At 37.2% G+C, this 17,100-nt stretch overlaps 2 protein-coding genes across 2 annotated transcripts in view; both read left to right on the forward strand.

Moving 5' to 3' along the window:
* The window catches only part of LOC107602027 (probable isoprenylcysteine alpha-carbonyl methylesterase ICMEL2), a 4,242-nt gene extending 1,756 nt beyond the window's left edge, over nt 1–2,486 (forward strand). The window contains exons 6-8 of the mRNA XM_016294415.1: nt 409–550; nt 1,375–1,537; nt 1,865–2,486. Of these exons, the coding sequence (XP_016149901.1) occupies nt 409–550; nt 1,375–1,537; nt 1,865–2,102 (543 nt within the window). The 3' untranslated portion in view covers nt 2,103–2,486. The remainder of the gene's footprint in view (nt 1–408; nt 551–1,374; nt 1,538–1,864) is intronic.
* Nucleotides 2,487–6,851: 4,365 nt separating this feature from the next.
* Nucleotides 6,852–17,100, forward strand: part of wdfy3 (WD repeat and FYVE domain containing 3) — a 75,505-nt gene continuing 65,256 nt past the window's right edge. Inside the window, exons 1-2 of the mRNA XM_016294378.1 lie at nt 6,852–7,050; nt 15,627–15,837. Of these exons, the coding sequence (XP_016149864.1) occupies nt 7,022–7,050; nt 15,627–15,837 (240 nt within the window). The 5' untranslated portion in view covers nt 6,852–7,021. The remainder of the gene's footprint in view (nt 7,051–15,626; nt 15,838–17,100) is intronic.

Here is a 17,100-nt window from a genome sequence, read left to right on the forward strand (position 1 = left end):
AATGTTTAATTTAATATTCAGCACTTTCATATTTCAAAGTGCTTGTGCTATGCGCTACCATTCAAATGTTTGGGGTCAGTAAGATTTTTTTTGGAAAAAAAAAAACAAAAAACTTAAATTCAGCAAGAATGCAAGAAATTGATGAAAAATGTCACAGTATTGTTACAAAAACTTAAGGGTTTCAGCAGCAACCAGTTTTAACTGACAATAATAAGACTTTTTTTTTGAGCACCAAATCAGCATATTAGAAATAGAATGATAGCATGTTTTTGTGAGCATGAGCCTTCTTTCAAAAACATTAAAATCTTACTGACCCCAAACTTTTAAACGGTAGTGGATATTTTTCATATGTTATGTTGTAAGTGATAAAACCGTTTCATCTAAGCTACACTTTTTTTTTTTATGCAGGACAACGTAATATTAATAGGTCATTCAGCAGGGGCTCATCTGTGTGCTCTTACCACACTGTTTCTGGTGAACAATGCAGATGAACTGTTCCTTGAGGCCAACAAACAGAGAGATCTTGTATCTGCCATTAAAGGAATCATAGGTAAATCAATGCACCATATTTATTATGTTTCTTGCATTATGATTGTTTATAATTTAGCATAGCAGTTGCCCTGTTGATGTAGCTGGTTCTTAGTAGGGCTTAAACGTACGGATCAAGCCCCACGGTTCGGCACGCATGTGATCCGCGGATTAATTGCAAAATTTAACCATAATAGAGTATAAGTTTATCATTTGTTCGTATTTACACAAGCAAGCGAATTTTAAACAATTCCAGAGAGAAAAGGCGAAAGGGAACTCGATTCGTTACTCACGCGCACAGCCGCACACACATGAAGCGCGCATGAACACCGAACTGAATCCTCTGAACAGACACATACACATAATATTTTGATTTTTTTTGCTGCTGTCATTAATGATCATCAAACAACAAAACAGCTGTGATAAAAATCGATATTTAATTTATACAGTGAACACTATGCAGTGTTATTTCCCTAAATATTACATTTCTGTATTTAAATACTACCAGCCTTATTTTATTTGTAACATATTCTGTTGTATTTATCTATGCTTGTAATTTGTGTATTTGTTCTTATGTTTACTGGCTGTCTGTTCTCTTGTGTCTTTAATCCTGTTTAAACTTTCTTAGTTAATCTAGTAGTATTTGCTGTGGTATCAAAGAAGTACTTCGCTTTAAGTAATAAATGGAAAGCAAGTTAAATTGAAATCTTTTTCTTTTCTTGCTGATCCGAAAAATGATCCGATCCGGGGGTCAAAAACCGTAATGTGATCCGAACCACTAGTTCTTAGTAAAAAAAACTTGATTAAGTAACGTGATTCATGTTGTGATTTTTGTTTTTGTAATAGGTTTGAGTGGCGTTTACAGTATAATGGATCATTATAAGCATGAGAAAGTGAGGGCGGTTGAATATGTGTCAACTATGCACAAAGCCATGGATGGTGTGGAGAACTTTGATTATTATTCGCCGACATCATTACTCAAGAAATTGAATGAGGATCAGTTGAAAAGGTATTGTTGTTGTTGTTTCTATTGACACACTGTCAATGTCCAACAGCTGAAGCAGCAATACATTCATTTGTATTATTTGTTTCATTATAGTAAATGGTTATTGTTATATAATGTGTCATTGTTTTCATCTGTTTGCTATTGTAGTACCATTACAGGCCAACTTATAAATGCAGTTTACCAACAACCAAGTCACTGCTAGAGTACAGAGAGATGCAGAATACAGTGTGGCTATTGAAAAAAGCTCTTTGTGAGCTACTGTGAAGAGATAATTATATCATTGTAGAATTAACAGTAAACGCTTTATCATTTGCTATGATTTTCATGCAGAGTTCCTCCAGTGGTTTTGCTCCATGGAACCAATGACATCATAGTTCCCGTGGAATCATCGGTGAAGTTCTCGGAGCTCCTCAGTTCCCTTTCCGTCAGGATGTCTCTCTATCTAATACCTAAAATGAACCACACTGAGATGGTCACGGACCTTATGGCTCCAGACAGGCACTTTTACCACACTGTTTATGGCTGTATTAAACAGGAGTACAGTAAATTTCAAGGTTATGTTGAGTAATATTTTTCATTCAATTCAGTACTAATTTCATTTTCCAGTATGCCAGACAGTCATTATTTGTTCTTTATGATTTTACTGAAAGTTTACATCCAAGTTCTAATGATTTGTTTTCTTCTGAAATGTTTCATTTTCGATCAAAACTGTGTTCAATAACCCATTATACAAGATAGCAAGGTGAAAGAAAACATAATATTATCTCTGTGCTTGTTATCTGTTAAGAAATTCTGTTAATGTTCAATGAAATGTAAAAAAAGAAGAGATTGTTCCAATTAAGAATATACAACATATTTTCGTGTTTGAAATGTAATATGGATGGAGAAATTCTTATTTTGCCTTTTTATAACGTGTGTAAATTATTCCATAATATATTTATTTAAACCATACATAAATGTTTCTTTTTGTGTCCTAATTACAGAATTAGTCACTTGGCTATTGATGTTCTTTTGTTTGTTACATATTTACATATATTACATTAAATAACAAGCTTCAGCTGTGCATGCTATAGAAATATTATTGATTTATGTTTGCGTTTGTCGTTATTAGAATAAAATGTTAATACCAAGAACACAATAATGTTAATATTTGGGTGTTGACATTGAACCATTCAATATTCGCCTCATAAGTAAACAGCTCCTTTATGTTGGGGGCATATGCTTAAAAAAAACATTTATTTTAGGAATATAATTCAGTTAAAATGGACAAAGTTATAGCACACAAAGCACAGGTATGATCTATTATTGAGAAACGTATTAAATATACATGTCAATACATGTATATATATATATATTAATTGGATTGAAACTGTAGCTAACATCCACATCAGCATCATGTAAAATTGGCATTCCTTTCCTCTTTCACTGCTGTGGCAGTCAAGTACATTAAATACTGCCAGATTGACTTATTATTACCTTGCTGACCAGAGACAAAAACGATCCTCCAAATGAAACGGGCAACTGCATCGTAATGACCAGCAGGTGTCGCTGTTTCCCGTGTAATCCAAGTACTACAGCGAGCGCTGGGAGGCAGCGTCTCCCACACCGCTGAGATGAAGTAGAGCTGGAGCTGGGACGAGCTCGAGCCTGTGTTGTTTGGGATGTCGAGGATTAAATATGGCCACTAGCTAGCTGATCTAACAGAACCAGTATCCGCTTCAGAAAGCTCTGGCATCACCCGTGAAAAATGGCTGGGAAGAGCGCAGGAGGATCTCTTTAGAGTGGCTCTCACTGAAGCTTGAACACATCGGCTGGTCTGGTGAGTTCTCATGGATTTGCGGATACATTGGAGACATGCAAAACACATATACACACTGTCCACTGGCGCTAGCTTCCTTCCTTCAAAATACAGCTCCCTTTCCCCGTTTTTACGTCTCTTTAGACATATCAAGATGTTATTCGGTTTATATAAATGATATGCTATGCAGTCCAGCTTTTGTAAAAACGCAACCCACAGCTCGGCATGTATTGGTTGTGTAGCCGGGGCTAGCTGTGGCGAGGACTCCGCTAGCCTGTTAGCTGCAGGCGAATAATCATTGATGGGCAGACAATTCACAAATACGATCCTTTATTAGCATATACCTCGAGTTAATCATATGCGTGATTATTGTTACTTATTTTGAGGTTATTTAGGCGATGTCTGGTGGGCTGTGATTGTCTTGTAAGCTCGCACTGTCACTGAAGATATCGCCTAATCCACGACTGTATTGCATTTATTTGTGGTTCCTGTCAGTTGACAAACATGTGAATATAATATAGTATAATTATTCCGAGTAGTCTGTTTTATGTGTTGCTGTTCTCTTCGCTCGTGTTATTTCCATTTCCTATCCTTATTTTACATGCTCATTCCTTCTATTTGTGTCGCTTTATTCTAATACATAGGTTGCATGTTTTATAAATTGCGTATATTGTGTATAATGTAGAGGTTTCTTACCTTTCTGTGTTAGTGTTGACTGTCTGGCTGCTAATGTACACACATTTCTCACACTGAATCAGTTTTTTATTTGTCTGTCTATCTCTCTTCTTTCATTGAAGTGCAATTGTAATAGATATGATATGACTGAAATTGTGAATATTATTTATTTCTGTTTATATGTCTATCTATCTATCTATCTATCTATCTATCTATCTATCTATCTATCTATCTATCTATCTATCTACCTCCCTTCAGTATCTATGACTCTCTAGACATTCAGTGAAAAACACTTGACATGGACTTTCAGTAAGGCTGAAACTAACCCCAGTAATGTCATAAGTTGTGATATGAAGGCTGTGGTGATTGATTTGGGACACAGTGTGATGGTGAAGTGCTGGGCAGCTGCGTCAGGTGAGAGGTCATGGACTCATGGACAGCTGTGTGTGGCCTCCACACCTCCAGGCTGCTCAATCTATCTATCTATCTATCTATCTATCTACCTCCCTTCAGTATCTATGACTCTCTAGACATTCAGTGAAAAACACTTGACATGGACTTTCAGTAAGGCTGAAACTAACCCCAGTAATGTCATAAGTTGTGATATGAAGGCTGTGGTGATTGATTTGGGACACAGTGTGATGGTGAAGTGCTGGGCAGCTGCGTCAGGTGAGAGGTCATGGACTCATGGACAGCTGTGTGTGGCCTCCACACCTCCAGGCTGCTCATTTATATGCCATTTAATTTGTGTTGTGTGTTTTGGGGAGGGTATGCAGAGCTATGAATAAGATTAGAGATGGGCTGTGATTGTGGTTTTATTGTATAAACAACCCACCCGTTTGTATTGTGCAAGTCATGGAACCTGTGCTTTTATCCCAGAGCCAGCATAATATTGGCTTGCGGCCATATCTGTCACACATGACCTAAATTGCACCTGCTTAGAGGCTATAAACCTGTTTTTCATTTGATCTTTCCAATTAAATCTTGCTTGACTTATATTTGTTGTAGGTCAAGCTCTTTTGCAAACTGTGATTTTTTTTTTCTCTCCCCCTTTTATGTGTGTATCACAGTTCTGTTCATGTGTTCAAATTTAGCCTATATGAAGTATGGCTGTAATGTAAAAAAAATGTGGCTGCTGAAGTGTATGTGAAATTATGGGCGTACGTTGCTTGATAAATGTCTCGTGCAGTGGACTTCACAGGGTATTTGACCATCTTGAGTGAGATTAGCAGTGAGCAATAATGTTCAGTTTGGTGTAGGAAGCAAGTGTACAGTGATTATATCGCTTTACAGGAAGTGGAGAGGGAAATTTACTCACCACATACTCGGTGCTAGAGGAATTTTGGCTAAAATAAACACAGTTGAAAGGAGTGGATGCTGATGGAATTTGTATTCGACCTAATTAACCTCAGGTGCAGTTTCTGTGCAGTTGTGTTCAAGTATAAAACACATTTGATACAACAGTTACAATGCAGTTAATATGATCATGGGTCTCAAAACAAAAAAACATTCAGGCTATGTCCACATTAATCCAGATCAATTTGAAAAAGCATACTTTTCCACTACATTTTGGCCTTTTGTCCAAACTCAGACAATGTTTTGTCAAAAATTAAAACATTTGAAAACCGTTGTAGTGTGCATTTGAAAAAGATGACACATCTTTAGTCATGTGATGTATATTGTATGTATGTATTGCTATTTGCTTGAAGATTATTTAAGATGAATGTTACTTTTTGTGCAACCTTCATAAGATGACAGAATGTACTCTCGCAGTTACTTCCCTGCAGCAAAAGAGGATGACATTTGCATTTTAGACCATACATGGAATGTTTATATGAATGTTTTGATTTTGTAAATGTGGTCGTAGCCTTATTTTCTTATTAAACGTGGCAAAAACATTTATTACAAAATGTAGAGACCTCCAGTATGACTAGACTACGCAGATTCATTTGAATATTTAATAAGATATTTTTGATAGTAATAGACTTAGTAGACTTATTCAATACTTTGTTTCTGTATGTGTATACTAAAACATTGGGGGAAATTGTAAATGAGTCTTTTTGTCATGTGCTCAGTGTATAAAGAGCGGTGAATCCGCACACAGCATAGGTCACACATTACACATGTGATATTTTACACAATCCTTCAAGATATTAGTGTTGCCCAAATGAGGTTGTTGGAAACATGACTCGCACTATATGCAAGGAATTTAGCTGAAGTATTTTCTCTCATGATTCAGTGCCAGCAAAAACAAGTCACTGGTCAAGCATCGACTGTGTTTTTTGAGGAAAGATTCTCTTAATTGATGACAGTCTGAGCTGGTTTTGATCGTTTTTTTTTTTTTCAGTCTGTTACTCAGTGATTTGCTGCAATCAGGGTTTCTCTGTTTGTGGCATTATTGTTTTATCTATTTGAAAATACCCTTTAAGTGTGATTCGAATCTTCAGTGGTGTCTCATGTTTGTACTGGATTGTAGATGTTGGATAGTCTGTTTCGAGTGGTTCAGGTTATTTTGTCGGTGTTATTTCAGTCTTCGGTACACAGTGTGTATATCTTCTGAATCAGATGACTGACTTCCCCTTTTCAAGATATCCAGAGCTCTCTCTTATGTAGACTAGAGAGTTATTACCCTGATCTGTTGATCAAATTTATTTTTTATTTTTTCAGTGTGATCATTTTATAACCGGCCATCTGCTCTTTAAATGTTATCGATGGATCCCCCTGTACTGCCGATTTGGTATCTCCTGGTATGACACTGGTCACCCCCCCATGATGAAGCCACGTGATAGAGCTGGTGACAGGGAGGATCAGCTGTGCCAGTCCCTGCAGGCTGCTTGGCTCTCTGGTGCACAGGTCTCCTGGGCAGTGCCAGCGAAGAGCGTAAATCGGCGCTCGCTCCCACACCGTCCTATAATGCTCTGCCTTCTCTCTTTATCCTAGTCGGCACGGCACAGATTAACAACGATTATTTTCTCAGCAATCTTTGGATCGAAATTGCTTCGTAACAACGAGGGATGCTTGCAGAGCACAGGGAGAACAGTAGGTATGGAAAAAAACATGTTTGATCAGCGGGTCTCCATAGTGACAAGGCGTGTGTTTACAGTTTGGAGCCGTGTGTCAGATTTATTTGCTGCAGTGGTGGTCTTGAAATGGCTTCTTACTTTCTGCTGAGGATCCTGGCAACGCTTCGCGAATCACACATTTTTGGATTCCACGTGAGATTCTTGTATGCACTGTCATAGTTTTATATAATTCAAGGTAAAACAGATTAATAGGCAAATGACAGATGGTGAAATGATGGTGCCGTTCTTCCCGAAGGAACGATGATGTGGAGCAACAAGAGGTTGCTGTGAGTTTCAGATGTAAGAAAGGGTTATATCTCATTTTTTGCATCAGGCATAGTGGGTGTCAGTGATTTCTTCACTGCTTCATCCTGGGAGTCATCCTCTTTTCTGGGAATTGTAATTTTTTTTTTGAAGACACCTGGTTTCTGGCTGCTTGTTGTGAATCAAGTCAGGACATGTTTGAAACCAAAGGCTTCATTAGACTCTGACTCATTCAACACTGTGATTTACACAGAAAGGGCTCTTGATTTCAAGAGGTAGATGTGGATTTGAGTGTGGGGGAACTAGTAATGTTGGTTCATATTTTGGATCATGCCACTTCAGCTTGTTGCTGTTCACAGCCATGAGATCACCAGTTTATGAGTGCTCCTCTCCAGAGTTAAACAGTGATTTTTTTTGGCTGTGGAGAAGATTTCAGTTAAATGTGGGCTTTGCAGAACAAAGTTACAGTGTCTTTGTTCAGGTATAAAATGACCTTAAATACAGTGGTTTCAGAGTTGAGATAAGTAGTAATTTGTTAATCATTAGGTTGGAGATTAAATGCTCATTACTGTTACCTTGCCTGCATGATGGCATCTGTGGTGAAATGAATTTCACAGTAGACTTTTACTATACTTCGGTTAGACAAAAAGAACTTTATTCTCAGTCAACTTTTGCTTTTGTACTGATTTTGTTGCGTGTTGCATCTCTTATTGTATTGATATTCTTCATGTGTGGTGCGCTGCACAGTATAACCTCTCAGTTTGCACTTGTATTACCGTTCTTGTTGATTCTTGAGGTTTAGTCGTAGTGCTTGACCTTAAATTGCGTAAGTGTTAATGAACTAAATATTTGAGGGTGTATTATGCACTTCCTTGTAAGTTGCATTAGGTCAAAAATGTCTTACAAGAACTTAAATGTAAATGTGGTAATTAGTTGTTAATGGTAAATCTGTTATGAAATGGCAATTTCCACAACCTTTAATAGTACACTTTAAAAAGGTGGTGGTGGTGATGACGATGAAAGAAATGCATACTTTATTAATTGAATTAACCAAAAGTGCCTGTAAAGTCATTTATAATGTAACAAATTATTTATATTTTATTTGACTAAATGCTGTTCTTTTAAACTTTCTGTTCATCAAAGAATCTTTTACCACAGTTTCCACAACAGCGCAACTGTTTTCAACATGGATGATAAGAAATATGAGCAGCAAATCAATATACTTAGTAGAATGATTTCTAGAATAATGACTGTTGCTTTGCCATAATTTACATTTGACTAAATTATTTTAAATTGTATTACAGGCACAATATGTAAGATTTTTTTTATTAAAATATCCAAAAAACCACTAGAACAGTTTTATATATTTTGCTGACTTGTGTACTTACATAATCCCAAATGTTTCGAAGAATGTTTAAATCCAGAGAAATAAGCACTTTTAACTAGTGACACGGACCGTGTCTATAGTGTCATTGTGTCGCCTGCCAATGACGTCATAACCCCTTGATTTCCTTGGTTTTGTTTTGTAGAAAACATGGAAACACAAAAGACGCTTTAATATGTTGTGCGTTTTAACAGACCGGTGACGACCGCACAGAGTAGCGTAATAACAGAACTTTCAAATGTATCTAGTATGATAAAACAGCACTGCTTACCGGAAGGAGCGGAAGCGGTCGACTTTGGCATACTAAAAGCTCCGCTGCTTTCGAGCCGTGTCGCGCTCGTTCAGCGGCCTCGTTTTGCTTCGACGGATTTCCGCCTCACTCTGCTTCATACTATGACGTTAATCTTTAAAGGGGTCATATAATGCGATTTTAATTTGTCCTTTCTCTTTGGAGTGTTACAAGCTCTTGGTGCATAAAGAAGATCTGTAAAGTTGCAAAGACTAAAGTCTTCATTACACCAAATACACAAAATAATGTTCTTTTTAGCAGCATTATATGACCCCTTTAATACATTAGCTCATCCATGAACATGATTTCTGCCCGAGTCCCGTCGGATTGCTTCGGCTGTGGGGATGAAGACGACAATTACCATGATTCCACAGTCACGGCGTCATCAAACTACGCCTTTGTTTCTTTGTTTGTTTTGAATACACGCCCTCTAGTGGCAAAAAATTGCATATTGTTTTTACTGTATTTTGCTCAGCTAAATGCTGAAAAATACTTTGAAATCTAGTCTATAAATATTTAAATTAGACATTTGGGCTAGCTTTTTGTAAACAGTCTTGTGGGATTTGCTCTTTGCTACATTTATGTTGTTTAATCAGTTACCTCATAGAATGGCTACTCGTAAATCAAATTAATCAGTTTATTGTTGTTGTGTAAACATTAATTAATGGTGAATTACATTTTAAAGTTGTAACTGCTGGCACATTTGAAATGGAAAAAACGATAACAAATCCAAGTGGCCGTTGACTGAATATTGTAGGAACGAGGTTTATGTGTGCTCAGGAATCCAGTAGGCTGTTTCGTATCGAGACACTCTCGCTTGTTGTTGACTTGTAGCCTGTAGTCAGTGAGAAAAGTTCACTCTCGCTTCGGCATTTCCATCATTTCCACCATAACAGTGACAGAGATGTAAGGGTTTTGTGTTTACGTCACCCAGTATTCCCAAGAGTCTTTGAAAGGCTTTTGAGAAAGCTGAAGCTGTGCTTTTTTTTCTTCTTCTTCTCCGAACAGTCCTTTGGAGCTTACTTTGCTTTCTCAGACAGTCATTGGAGCTGGCAGCCCTCTAAGAAATGCTATGAAAGACTTAAAGCGTAAAAGGCTTAGCCACATTTTACTGAAGATTTCATGTCCCAGCAACCTTACTCCCCACCGATTTACATCAAATCTGTCTCTGTATGTCCCAAGGCAGGATTATACATTGAGGAAGGACAAATAGGACTAAAGGACTAAACTTTTATTATTATTTTTTTTTTCATTTTTGAAACACCTGTTAAACTAATTATAATTCGAGTTACAACCACTCTCTGAACTAGGGCTGTGTGATTAATCGAAATCGTCATAAAATCGTGATTTGAGCTTGCACGATTTTCCGCGCCCCCGACCTCCCCGCAGTATGCTATCTGAACCAATCACAATGCAGTGCACCTAAATGGAGCACGAGAACAGAACAGACCGGGCGGGCATACAAACGTAACGCCAGGTTCACACACTCCGTCTGTGGTGTGTATTTTTTAGGCGCCCATGTTAACGGATCAGAGCGTTCACTGCAAGCGATTGCGGTCGGGCAGTGCGCTCCAGGAGCGGTGCGTCTGCAGCAGTCATTAAAGTGACAGCGCATTATTCGCGGTAAAAATTAACATGGATTGACACGGAAATTTAGTAATTACACCATAAATGCATATAATTAAAGTCTACTGTTTCACAGTCAACACATGGCTTTTTGGCTAGATTTAAAACAAGGAAAAGTGCACTTTTAGATAAACAAGGGAATAATAAATGGCACTCGTGGTGGTAGTGCTACAAATCTAGTTCAACATCTGAGGCAGCGCCACAAAGAGCTCTATGACCAATGCATGGCAAAAAAAATCCCTGCACACGGGAATTGTCTATTCTACAGACATTTTGTTACACCTTTACTTAGTGATTATTTTGCCTTATGTCTGTTCTAGAGACATGTTACAACTTTTTGATAAAGCTCTAATTGGTTTTCTTTTGGAAATGTTTCAAATTCACACTGAATGCATTAATGACTGTAAAGCATGTCTGTGTGTGTCAAAATCGTGATTAAAATCGAAATCGCAAAATTGATCAAAGTTTTTGTCCATATCACACAGCCCTAGTCTGAACACAAAGGCATTTGTTGATTATTTTAATTAAAACATTAGCGTTCTCACAAGCTATTTCTTTTTTTGATGAAGATTTTTTTTTTGCCTTTCTGAGTTTTAGTATTCAGTATTTTTTTCTGCTGTGTGTAACAGAAGAATTCTCAATTTGAATTAAAAAAAAAATCTCTCTCTCCTTTAAAAAAAAAAAAAAATATTCAGCATATTTTCTCTAATTTTTGTTACGTACAAGACAGGAAAATAAAATAGTGAAAGAAATTAACTCAATTATAAACATCTGATACCATTGACAAACACTGGTATTAACCATTGAAGCACATAAAAGTTTTTAAATTTGGCACAAATTGCTTACAGTTACACAGACATACTTAATTGGTAAATTTAATGAATGAGAATGAGTATTGCTCACAGTTCATAAAAGCATTCAAGACCCATCCATCTCAATGCAATAAATGAATTAAGTTATAAATGAAATATCTTTCCATGCAACCTATTGCATAATGTTATTTTTGGTTATCTTGAGACATGTTTTTTAAAAGTTGAACTAGGGCTGCACGATAAATCGCATGCGATATTTAACGCGCTCTGTGTAGTTAATGCTGCTCAATGTGAAAGCCCGCAGGTGATGGAGATTTACCGCTGATTACAGAACCGGCTTTACTGACAAGATGCGCGTTAAATATCGCATGCGATTTATCGTGCAGCCCTAAGTTGAACTTACATTAATTTTACATGGCTTTCTAAACATGCCGCTCTCTTGTGCGAGACGCGAGTGCAACGCTGATAGATGCCTCGCTAGAAAATGTGATAATTATGCGTTCTGTGTGAACGGCTTGGTTTCAGTTTCTCCGTAAACAACATATTCGCCACACTGACGCTCTCGTTTTCCGCTATATATTTAATGAACAACATAGCAGCGCCACATCTAGTGGGTTCAACTGCATAGGCTAACAAAACACTTACAATGACACTTACATTGACGTCGCATTTCGTGTGCTACTGATAAGGCTGCCTGATGGCTGACGCAGACCTAAAAATTCGAATGCAACATTTTTGCATTCGAATGTGGATTTTTTTTTTTTTTTTCATTTGACGAATATTCGAAATTTAAAAAAAATTTTGACAGCCCTAGTTGGTTCTGTACCTGAAAATAAGAATGCGGGTTGCAAAACTACACTTAGCTGTAGGCCACATAAGAGAAATGCTGAGCAATTTTTATTTTAGTTATACAGGCCATATGTGGCATCTTAGCAACTTTTAACTTAAGTCTGTTGACCGGTCTGTTTGGGTGAATAGACAGTTTTGTATTATTATAGCACTGAAGCACAAGGCCATAAAATCTTTTTTGTGGCCTCAGCAGACGCTTTGGAATAATAACCATTTGTTTGTTGGAATAATATCCAGAAATTCAGGAACCCTGGATACAATGCAGATATTTTTAGTTCGATGGATGCAGTCACTGTTGCTCTTGGACGTCTCATGTTTCCTGTCTTTAAGCATTGCTGACTTTCTGAGTTGCTGTTGCTGTCTGCGGTCTGTTCCGTCTAAGAATCCGCTTCAGCTCACAGATGTTGGGCTTTTTGGTGAGGGCATTGCTGAAACATTCATATTTTTATTACAGCACTGCACTGGATCAAGCAAATGTCTGTCAGATGTGTGTCTGTCCTACTTTACCCATGTGCTCGCCAGCTTCAGCAGATGATGTAAAGGTCTTTTGTGTTTAAAGCTTCATTGTTTACCCCAAAGTTTGTAACCGTTACCAGGTTGGATCTAATTCATGACCTCAGTGTTTGGAACACAGCAAGGCATAGGAAGACAACCATTTGTCCATACTGTTTCCCCAGGAAGCACTGCTTGTTCAGGGGAAATAAAATCAATAAATCAATAAATAAATGCAAAAATACAAAGGAATTATTATTATTATTATATTTCACTAAAAGTAATCACCGTTGGTTCAGTCTTTATGAAGGATACCAGTTGTCTAGGGGCCTCCTGTGTGACCTGTTTTTGGCCAAAAAAAATGTAGTGTATATCTTCAAATGATGTGCAGAATATGTATTATTCTATGGTTAAAACAAAAATTCTAGATCTGGAGTGTGTTGATGATGCATCTGAAGCATGAAACTAGGTTAGTGTGTACTTTTACTTTGAAGACATTAGGGGCTTTTTACCCTGTTGTAAAGGGCTCATTGGTTATTCAGTGTAGCAACACATTTCCCATGCAAGGAAGTCAAAGAAGTTAAGGATTATGCTTTGAAAAGAAGTGAATTTGCATTAGCAGTTCACTGGCTTCAGTTTACAGGTTTGTTGGTGCATGCTTTCATTTATTAATATGAATGAATGAATGATGCTTTATATAGCGCTTTATTGTGTATTGTTGTACACCCAAAGCGATTTACAATCATGTGGGGGGTCTCTCCTCAACCACCAATAATCAAGCATTAAATGTACCTTTGCATTGAAGAATGCACCAAAAATGATAGTTTAACTCTGGGTGATGGCCAAACATATTACAATATTTTTTGCCATATGCGATAATATTTATCACAATAATATTTTACCATGAATGGGGAAGGAAATGCTTTTCACATGTTTGTTAGACCTTGAGAACGAATGTAAATATAATTTGTCACATTTAACTTCTTCAGCGTAAGCTACCTATTAAATTTCTGGATTCTGTTATTTAATACAAATTTATCATCAAAAATTGTGTCTAACAGGGGTCATACGGGCCCCGGGTCATAGTTGATCCATGATCCGTATGGATCAGGCCCCATGTTTCGCCATGCATGTGCAGATTAATTCGGCACACATTTGAGGATTAATTGCAAAGTTTAACCATCATTGACTTACATTTTATCATTTGTACGTGTTTTGTCTTGCCAGTTTACACATTCAAGTGATTTTAAAACCATTCCAGTGCAAGAAGAGCAAAAAAGAAATCAATTCGCTACTTGCGCAGTGTTTTTGCACGCACAGCTGCACACACAGAGGCTCTTTTGGTTATGTCTTGAGTTAAGGTGAGCAGTTGAGAAAAAAAATCAAATGTGCATCATTATATTGGATCCGTGCATCTGGCCTTAAAGTGACAGCAGCCTATAAATACCTGCTGCTGTCTGTGTCATTAATGTTAATCAAACATCAAAACACAGCTTTAACAAAGATGAATCTGTATTTAATTTATACAGTGAACACTATAGTGTTATTTTACATTTAGGCCTATAATTATTAAATTTCTGTACATGAATACTGTTAGACCTTACTTTAACTTTGTTATATTGTACTTATCTATGCTTATAATTTGTGTATTTGTTCTTATTTTTTACTGGCTGTTCACTTGCCCTTAATACCACTAGTTAAAGTACTTGAAATGTGATGAGTAATAAATGGAAAGCAAAGTTACATTAATCCATAAAGATAAAAATGTCCAGAGCTTATATCGTTACATTTTATTATGATCTTGATATGATATTGTTTATTTTTCAGCCCTATTAGAAAGTAGGGTTGTGACGTTGATAACATTTTCGTTAATTGACGTGAGACAACACCGGTAATACCAGTAAAACCGGGAGGTAGGTAGGTGGGGGTGGGGTTTGTGTTCGTTGGGGTTTTCCTTCTTTCCTTTGCTTTCCTTTGCTTTTAAATAGCTCACTCTCCTCAGGTGATAAATGAAATCTGACTCCTGCTGCTGATCTGTGGTGCGACTGTCATTCGGCACGCTGCATTGAGCAGCTACGTACAGTTTTTAATTGTAGTGTCTGTTCTCTAACTGAACTAAATTATTTTTATTACTATAAAAAAATCTAAACGACGGTGGGGGGCTGTGCACGGTGGGCATGTGATGTAACCAGTGTTGCGGCTTAACACAGGTAACACAATCAACACCGACTATCGCAGCAAGCCTATTAGCTAGCCATGTATTACTATTAAGTGGCTGTTTGCTGCATGCTTATTTGCTCATTTTGGTTAGTTAATTGCAGGTAGTAAGAGAGAGAGTTTGCGTCTTATTTTCCTGTATCAACTGTAACTTACTGTAAATGGAATGGACAGTTTAAAGTGCAACAAATAAGAATGAGAATTACAAAATCACACTATCTTCTCAATAATAGGAATATTTACCCGAAGATCGTGTGCAGTTATATACAAATCTTGTTGCTTTATACATAGATACTTAAGTTAGCTTTTATCGCTGTGTCTTTTAAATGAACCTAAATAGTATCTTGGATCCAATTTTGTTTGCGTGCCCTGCAGTATTTCTGTACCTGCAGCACAATCCTCACTAAAGGGTCTCAGACACAAGCAGTTCACTGCAAAAAAATAAACAGGCTGAATTTGATCTGTAATTTGAAGCTAGCATATCACGTCACATTAGAAGTGGACTTTCACAATCGACAATCAATTTCCCTGACATCTTGTTATTTTTTTCTCCTCCCCACCATCGCCTTTTCACTTCCTCCATTTCACGAAACCTCTCTTTTGTCTGTTTGTCTGCTCTGTCAGGGCTGGCTTCGGCCTCAAGAAACCTCTAAAGATGAATATGGTGAAGAGGATCATGGGGAGGCCGCGGCAGGAGGAGTGCAACCCACAGGACAACGCACTGGGACTCATGCACCTGCGCCGTCTCTTCTCCGAACTCTGCCACCCGCCGCGCCATATGACACAAAAAGAGCAGGAGGAGAAGCTCTACATGATGCTGCCTGTTTTCAACCGGGTGAGAGAGAGAGAGAGAGAGAGAGAGATGGCTGTTTACATAAGAGACAGCATCATCATCGTGTAATATGCATCAGGATAATGCAATTTATATATAAAAAAAATAGAGGCCGACGGAGAGACTTCTGAACAGTACAGCTTCACCAGCCAAAATGCATTAACAGAGAAGACAAATATAATAGACATCATTGTATTGCACTGCTAGTGCTAAATCACCCCTGGTGGCTTTGTTGTTTTTTGTTACCATTAAATGTAAGGATAGAGTATGATTAGTGACGATTACTAGCTCAGCTGGGCCAATAGATCAGATTTCTACTCACCCTGCTAATATTACAATGGCCCCACAATAAAAAATAAACATTTTTTTAGATCATATGCATTTTGCTGGAAAATCACAAAAAACAAATGTTTTTTGGGCTGCCATTTGGGCTCAAGGATGCATTTAATTGATCAAAACAATTAAAGACTTTTACATTGGCATTAAAGACTTTTACATTGTTAAAAAAGAACAGTTTCAAAAAATGCTTTTGAATTTTTTTTATTCATCAAAGAATCCTAATAAAATGTATCACAGTTTTCACAAAAATATTAAGCAGTACTACTATTTTCAGCATTGTTAATAATAAGAAATATGTCTTGAGCAGCAAATTAGCATATTAGAATGATTTCTGAAGGATCATGTGACACTGAAGACTGCTGAAAATTCAGCTTTGCCATTATTTTTGATCGAATAAATGCACCCTTGATAAGCATAAGAACCTTTCTAAAACATTAAATTATCTTACCGACGCTAAACTTACAGTAGTGTACGTGTGTGTGTACATGTACATGTGTATATATAGTCAATACATTTCATAGAACGTAAGAACCTTAAAACATTTTCTTCTTTTACAGACAAATCACTAGATTCTCCTGAATAAAAAAAAAATAACTCCCTGTCTTTAAACCAAATTATTCACACTATATTTACTGTTAAGCTTCAACAATAAGAAGAAGAGAACCAGCAGTTACAAGTGCTTCATTTACAAAGGCAAAGTAGTCGTTATGCCATCAAGAGACTCTCATAGGCTGGAGAAGAGCATGATGGTGCTAATCATCCAGCATTGATTATACAGAAACATTGCATATGACCTCAGCTACAGCTCATCATTGTGCATGAAAGAGCACTGCCCTGCTGCAGCCTGTGTGCATTTGGAGAGCACTTGTAAAAGTGGGATGAAACGGGCTCTCTATTTACAAGCTGACATATTTGATGAAGTGTTAT

The sequence above is a fragment of the Sinocyclocheilus grahami genome, unplaced genomic scaffold, assembly GCF_001515645.1.
Source record: "Sinocyclocheilus grahami isolate Dianchi unplaced genomic scaffold, SAMN03320097.WGS_v1.1 scaffold317.1, whole genome shotgun sequence".
NCBI lineage: Eukaryota > Metazoa > Chordata > Actinopteri > Cypriniformes > Cyprinidae > Sinocyclocheilus > Sinocyclocheilus grahami.